The sequence below is a fragment of the Molothrus aeneus genome, chromosome 7 (assembly GCF_037042795.1).
Source record: "Molothrus aeneus isolate 106 chromosome 7, BPBGC_Maene_1.0, whole genome shotgun sequence".
Taxonomy (NCBI): Eukaryota; Metazoa; Chordata; class Aves; order Passeriformes; family Icteridae; genus Molothrus; species Molothrus aeneus.
In genome coordinates, this window is record NC_089652.1 from 36,968,574 (window position 1) to 36,975,969 (window position 7,396).

The 7,396-nt window shown below is 43.8% G+C and overlaps 1 protein-coding gene across 1 annotated transcript; it reads left to right on the forward strand.

The window, feature by feature from the left end:
* Window positions 1-867: 867 nt before the first annotated feature.
* LYPD6B (LY6/PLAUR domain containing 6B) lies at window positions 868-6,596 on the forward strand. The gene is made up of 4 exons (XM_066553887.1): window positions 868-1,073; window positions 2,063-2,161; window positions 4,628-4,758; window positions 6,423-6,596. Exons 1-4 carry the CDS (start codon window positions 950-952, stop codon window positions 6,594-6,596), a joined length of 528 nt encoding a protein of 175 aa, XP_066409984.1. The 5' UTR covers window positions 868-949.
* The last annotated feature ends 800 nt before the right edge of the window (window positions 6,597-7,396 follow it).

The following is a 7,396-nucleotide window of genomic DNA, read 5'->3' on the forward strand; positions in this document are numbered from 1 at the left end:
ACAGGGAAAAGAGGGAATTTCCTGGAATTCTCTGCTGAGCTCCATTTCCAGCCTGGCCAGGGTGTGCCTGGAAGTTTGGAGGGAATGCCTTTGGCTCTGGTTTGGCAGGAGCCTCCACTCCAGCTTGTTTGTCCTGCTGGGAATTTGCATGGGAGGAGCGAGGCTGTGATTTGTAATATCTGAACCAGGCTCCAGGGTCACTGGAATTTGCCACAATTCCCTGCATTTGTCTGGAGGTGTGGAAATCTGAATGCCAACCCGAGCAAAATGCTCAGTTCTTCTCTCTAAAGCCTTGGCAGAGCACCCAGGGGGCCCCTAATAAATGGATTTTTGGGTGATTGCATCTCATCCATGTGAACTTTCCACCCTGCCCTTCTCCAACACGTCTGTGCCATCTTCCTTAGCCTTCCCTTGGGATGCACTTAAAAATAAATAAATTGAGTTTACACTTACAAATGTTAATGCTGTGGCAGTGCGAAGTGCACTTAAAATTCAGATGATGCAGCTTGTGTGAAGTTTATTTATCTCAGGCAAGGGATTGGTTGTTGGTGTTAAAATTGAGATTTCTCTGCGTTTAGTGCTGTTTATTCCACACTGTTTCAAGCTGGATCTAAAGGACCTCAATCCTGCTGATTTTTAGGGATCCTTTTGAGGCACTTTTAAGGCTCAGGAGGACAAATAGATGAGAGGAATAACGTGAATTTGAGTTTATTTTGCAAGTCCCAGCGCTGTGTGAGGGGTTCTGGCCAGCAGAAGGCACCACCAGCTCAGCTTTGCGCCGCTCGCCGGCATTCCCGGCTGCATCTCCACGCTCCCAGCGGGATTTGGCAGGAAATTCATCATCCCACACCTCCGATCCTCACAATTCCCACTAAACAATAATAATAATAATAATAATGTGTTCCCTTGCTGTTCCAGGCCTGAGGGCTGGGGGTTTCCCTGTACAGTGATGTCCGCGACCAGGGCGTTGTGGCGCGCGCTGGCCGCGGCCGTTCTCCCCTTCCTCATCCTCTCAGGGCACTGGGCTGCAGCTGAGAACATCAACTTCTACAACATCAGGCCTCCACTAGACCGTAAGTAGCTTTTTTTTTTTTGTGGAATTCTGGCCTTTTTCTCTATGGAATTCTGCCTTAAAATTGCAATTATTTGCCTCCCAGTCCTTTGCGTTCCAGCTGTTCGTCTCCACAGAAACTTTAAAATAAACATTCTGCTTCTCGCCCCACAGCACTTTGTCCCCAAGTTTGACAAGTTGACTAAATGAAAATAAATCAAACCATTGCCAGACTAAAGAGTGCACGAGGAGTTTGGCATTTTAAGGGCTGTTCTTGTATTATTTTTTGTCTCCCTGCAGAGGAAATTGTGTGGCAGTTTCCTTGTAAATAATCCAGAACAGGTGGTTTTGGTCTTTTATCTTGTTGGGGGTTTTGTAAGGGGAGGAATAGGTGTTGCTGCATGCAATTAATTCGCTCTGTAGGTAATTAAAAACCTCGTGGGACCTGTGAAGCCAGTTGGCACTAATGGAATCATTTATTTTTTTTTTTTTTTCTTCCTCTTATCTGGCATCGCCAGTGTTCCATCCCTTCATTTGCATTACCTGCATCGTTAAAGCAGCCAGGATATAATAGCTGGAAATAATACCTGCCCCTAATGAACCCTGCACCTTCCAGTAGTTCATTGAAATAATGGAAATGAGATTTTAAAAGACCTTTTGTTGAAAGGATGCGACTTCTCCTTCCGAGTGGGAGTTCAAGCTCTGGAAATGCAGTTTTTCCATCAAAGGAAAATGTAGATTTATGTTTGCCCCACGAGGAGGAGGGAGATAAACTCTTCCCTCTTCCCTGAGAGTGAAAACATGAGGATAGACTTCAAGTTCAAGCCTAGAGAGAGAAAAAAAGCTTTCTGCCAAACTCGTTTTATTTGTCTAACAGTGAAAAGATGTAAATACATATGATTTATTTCTGTAAATACATGCGTGTACAAGCACCATGTTGAATATTTTAAGTTTTTTTTCTCAGTGCTTCCCTACTGACTGTGTTTCAATGCTTTTTTAACCCTTTCCAAGCCACTCCATTCCCAAACAGTTTCAAGTGCTTTACCTGTGACAACGCCGTGGACAACTACAACTGCAACAGATGGGCTGAGGACAGGTGGTGTCCTGAAAGTGAGTAAGGCTGGATAAGGAGATATTAAATATTTGTGATGCTCAAACTTGCTTTTCCCTGACTCACCCCCTTGGAGAAGGCTGGCTCATGCATAGCATTAATTAATGTGCCAGCAGTTTTGTTTTGGTAATGCTGAGTCAGGAATTTTCTGCTGATCTGACAATTTTGGCCATTCCAGAGTGTAAAGCAACAGTGAAAAATTCTTTATCTCCATCTCACTCTGTTTTATATAATACACAACAAAAATATTAATATACAGCACTTAAAATAATGATAGTATTTTAATATTAAATTAAATATTGTTATTGAATTTAACATTAGTATTTTAATATAACATGATTTAAAATAATTTTAATATTTTATAAGACATCAGTATTAATTACCTATAATTAATATATTATATAATACCGTCTATTATATGTATATTTCCCTGTGTGTATATATAATGATGTGCCTCCCAAGAGTTAATTTTAATCTTGTTTAAAACACCTGAAGAATTTCCTCTGTAGCTTTATTCTCCTCAGAGTGTAAAGCAACAGTGAAAAACTATTTATCTCCATCTCTCTCAGTTTTATATAATAAAAATATTATATAACAAAAATATATAACAAAAATATTAATTTATGTTTTTTTAATAATACAAAAATATTAACTATAGGTGTTTCTCTGTGTATATAATGATGATGTGCTTCCCAAGAGTTAATTTTAATCTTGTTTAAAACACCTGAAGAATTTCCTGTGTAGCTTTATTCTCCTCAGAGTGTAAAGCAACAGTGAAAAATTATTTATCTCAATCTCTCTCAGATTTATATAATATATATAACAATAAAATATTAATATACAAACAGATTTCTGACTAATATATCAATATTGATTACCTGTGTATATTTCTCTGTGTATAAATATAATGATGTGCTTCCCAAGAGTTAATTTTAATCTTGTTTAAAACACCTGAAGAATTTCCTGTGCAGCTTTATTCTCCTCAGAGTGTAAAGCAACAGTGAAAAATTACTTACCTCCATCTCCCAGTTTTATATAACCAAAAAAATAATATTCAAGCAGCTTTTTAATTATACATCCATATTAATTACCTATATATGTTTCTCTGTGTATATATACATAATTATGTGCTTCCCAAGAGTTAATTTTAAGATGTTGTTTTAAAAACCTGAAGAATTTCCTCTGTAGCTTGATTCCCTTCCCTTTGGATGCCATCCCAAAATTTCCTGTTCTTAGTGAGCAGCAGGACCTGCCTGACAGGGGCTCACACCTGTGCTGGGGAGGATGAAGCTCAGAAAAGAATGGAAATGTTTCCTCATTTTTCACCCTGGTGACACTCACGGGAACGGTGGGAAAGGGGAAGAAGCAGAGCAGAGGAATGAGGAAACAAACCTGAAACCAACCTTTTGGTTTTGAAACAAACCTTTTTGGCAGGAGCCTGCTGCCAAAAAGAGGAGAGAAACAAAAATAAATGTGTGGATGCTGGTGCTAATTAGTAATTCCAATCAAAGCAGCCTTGCTGGAGGTTGGAAGGATCAGCTGAGGTTTCACAGGAATTAATTTCTTGCTAAATGCTCTTTTCATCAAGTTGCAGATGGTTCTGCAGAGGCATTTTCTGGGGATGTTTTCCTGAGCTGCGTGTAGATGTGAGAGGCTGTTCTGAGGCATCAGTGATGGCAATCAAACTCCAGAATTCCTCTTAATGATGGCAGTCAAACTCCAGATTCCTTTTAATGATGAGAATCAAACTCCAGAAATGTTTTTAATGATGGCAGCCAAACTCCAGATTTGTTAATAATTATGGGAATCAAACTCCAGAAATGTTTTTAATGATGGCAGCCAAACTCTAGAATTCCTTTTAATGATGGGAATCAAACTCCAGATTTGCTTTTAGTGATGGGACTCAAGCTCCAGAAATGTTTTTAATGATGGCAGTCAAACTCCAGATTTGTTAATAATGATGAGAATCAAACTCCAGATTCCTTTTAATGATGGGAATCAAACTCCAGAAATGTTTTTAATGATGGCAGTCAAACTTCAGAATTCCTTTTAATGATGGGAATCAAACTCCAGATTTGCTTTTAATGATAGGAATCAAACTCCAGATTCCTTTTAAAGATGAGAATCAAACTCCAGAAATGTTTTTAATGATGGGAATCAAACTCCAGATTCCTTTTAATGATGGCAATCAAACTCCAGATTTGCTTTTAATGATGGGACTCAAACTCCAGAAATGTTTTTAATGATGGCAGTCAAACTCCAGATTTGCTTTTAATGATGGGAATCAAACTCCAGATTCCTTTTAATGATGGCAATCAAACTCCAGAAATCCTTTTAATGATGGCAGTCAAACTTCATAATTCCTTTTAATGATGGCAGTGAAACTCCAGATTTGTTAATAATGATGGGAATCAAACTCCAGTTCCTTTTAATGACGGTGATCAAATCCCGGATCCCCTGTGCAGGCACGCGGTACTGCCTGACCGCTCACCTGTTCACGGCGCGCGGGGAGAGCACCTCGGTCACCAAGAGATGCGCCACGGGCGAGGAGTGTCACCTGGTGGGCTGCCACCGCCGCGGGGACAGCGGCCACACGGTCAGCACTGCCTGCCTGCTCCTGTCCTGCTCCTGCTCTACTCCTGCTCTACTCCTGCTCTGCTCCTGTCCTGCTCCTGCTCTACTCCTGCTCTGCTCCTGCTCTACTCCTGCTCTGCTCCTGCTCTGCTCCTGCTCTGCTCCTGCTCTACTCCTGCTCTGCTCCTGTCCTGCTCCTGCTCTACTCCTGCTCTGCCCTGCCTGCTCGTGTTCTGCTCGTGTCCTGCTTGTACCCTGCTCCTGCCCTGTTCCTGCTCGACTCACACCCTACTCTTGCTGTACTCCTGCTCTACTCTGCCTGCTCGTGTTCTACTCCTGCTCTGCCTGCTCGTGTTCTACTCCTGCTGTACTCCTGCTCTGCTCTGCCTGCTCGTGTTCTACTCCTGCTCTGCTCCTGCTCTACTCCTGTTCCTGCCCTGCCTGCTCGTGTCCTGCTCGTACCCTGCTCCTGCTCTACTCCTACTCTATTCCTGATCTGCTCCTGCTCTGCTTTGCCCTGCTCCTGTTCTATTCGTACTCTGTTCCTGCTCTACTTGTGCCCTGCTCCTGCCCCATTCCTGTCTTACTCCTGCTCTGCTCTGCCCTGCTCCATTCCTGTCGTGTTCCTGCTCTACTCATGCCCTGCTCCTGCTCTACTCGTGCCCTGCTCCTGCTGTGTTCTGACCTGCTCTGCCTCTGCTCTATTCCTGCTCTACTGCTCTGCTCTGCCTTGCTCCTGCTCTACTCGTGCCCTGCTCCTGCTGTATTCTTGACCTACTCCTGCTCTGCTCTGCCTTGCTCCTACTCTACTCATACCCTGCTCCTGCTCCACTCGTGCCCTACTCCTGCTCTATTCCTGCCCTGCTCCTGCCCGATTCCTGCCATGCTCCTGTTGTGCTCCTGCTGTGCTCTGCTCCTGCTCTACTCGTACCCTACTCGTACCCCACTGCTGCCCTGCTCCTGCCCTACTCCTGGGGCTGGAGGTGGCTATTCCAGGGCTGTTTTTTGCAGGAGAATGTGCCAGGAGCTGCTCTGCCATGGGAACAATGGGGTTTCTGCATGCTCTGCAATGGGAACAATGGGATTTCTGCATGCTTTACTCAGGGGAACAATGGGATTTCTGCATGCTTTACTCAGGGGAACAGTGGGATTTCTGCGTGCTCTGCAATGGGAACAGTGGGATTTCTGCATGCTTTACTCAGGGGAACAATGGGATTTCTGCATGCTCTGCACAGATCACAAAACCTGGAGGGGAAAAACTGAGTGGGAACAAAGTTTTTAGAGTCAGAATTTTTCAGCTTGAAAAAAGCTGAAACTTGAAAGGTTGCAGAGCAGATTTAGAGTTGGCGTGTTAGAAAGGGAAGCTCTGTTTTCTGCAGTGCCAGTGTGGGTCTGTGACATCCCACCTCAGCCTGGGGACACACCTGGGGATGAGCGACTCCAGGAAAAAACTGCACTCCTGATTTGGAGAATTGATTCATGGATAAATTGGATTTTAGGATGGTTTTTAGCATATTTGCTCCACCTGCTGCCCTGGCCAGGATGGGTCTGTTCAGCTCAGCTTTGTGACGCCAAACGCGCGTTTCTCTCTTAAAACCGCCCTGAATTAATTACCTTGAATCAATCCCCCTGAATTAATGACCCCTTGCTAATTACCGCGAGCTAATGACCCTTTTGTCTCAGCAGGAGTGTGTTTCCTGCTGTGAAGGCATGATCTGCAACGTGGAGATCCCCACCAACGCCACCAACGCGGTGTTCGCCGTGCTGCAGGCACGCAGGGCGGCCGCGGGCAGCCGCGCCCTGCCCAGCCTGCTGACACTGGTGACGCTGGTGACACTGGTGACAACGGCGCTGTCCTGACACAGCACCCCCAGACAGAGCTGCTGGGACAGCCCCCGGGCCAGGAACCTCCAGGGTCTCCAAGGAGAAGCCGCTGATTTCATCCCAGCAGGTTTACGGGAAAGGTGCATCCTGAACTCCTTGGGTGTTGGAATGGGAATCCTTCTCCGTCACTATTGGAAATAAACCCCAAAAACCCCTCCAGTGGGGAGGACTCGAGTTTTAATTCCCTGTTTTCTGAGGAAAATGCACATTTTTTTGGATTTTGGGACAGAACTGTGAAAATCACAGTCAAAAGGAGCTTTGGGTGGATGACGTGGAAAGGTGGGAACTGGATTTAAACCTTTTATGTGTATAAACAACTCAAGAGTTTCTTATCAGGGCGTGTTTGAGCTTATCTTGATTTCATAGAGAACAGCTCTGGTTTTCATAGAGAACAAATATGAGGTTGGTTTTTTTTCTGCTTGATCAGAGCTCTTATTTCTCCTGGCAATAATACAAAATTAATTCTTTTCTTTCTATAAAGTGCCTCATCCTCCTCCTGTTTTAAAGCTGTGGGAAATGTAGAATTCCTAAAAAACCTGTTGGAGCACCCAGAGCAGAATTCCTGATCTGGCAAAGCAAAGGGATTATTTCTTTGCAATTGGGTGTCCCCTCAGAATATCACAAAAATATTTTTGTGATACTGGGATATCACCACTTTGAAATCACAACTATGGTCAAGCAGCTTCATTATCCTAAAAATTCCAAGTGAGCAATTGGAATAAATAAGGAGGGAAGTCTGCTGTGTTCTCTCTTGATTTGCACAGGTTTTTCCCAGG

Coding starts and splice junctions, on each gene's coding strand:
- LYPD6B (XM_066553887.1), top strand. CDS start 950: ATGTCCGCGACCAGGGCGTTGTGGCGCGCGCTGGCCGCGGCCGTTCTC. Junction 2,162..4,627: donor GGACAGGTGGTGTCCTGAAA/GTGAGTAAGGCT, acceptor TCCCCTGTGCAG/GCACGCGGTACTGCCTGACC. Junction 4,759..6,422: donor GCGGGGACAGCGGCCACACG/GTCAGCACTGCC, acceptor TTGTCTCAGCAG/GAGTGTGTTTCCTGCTGTGA.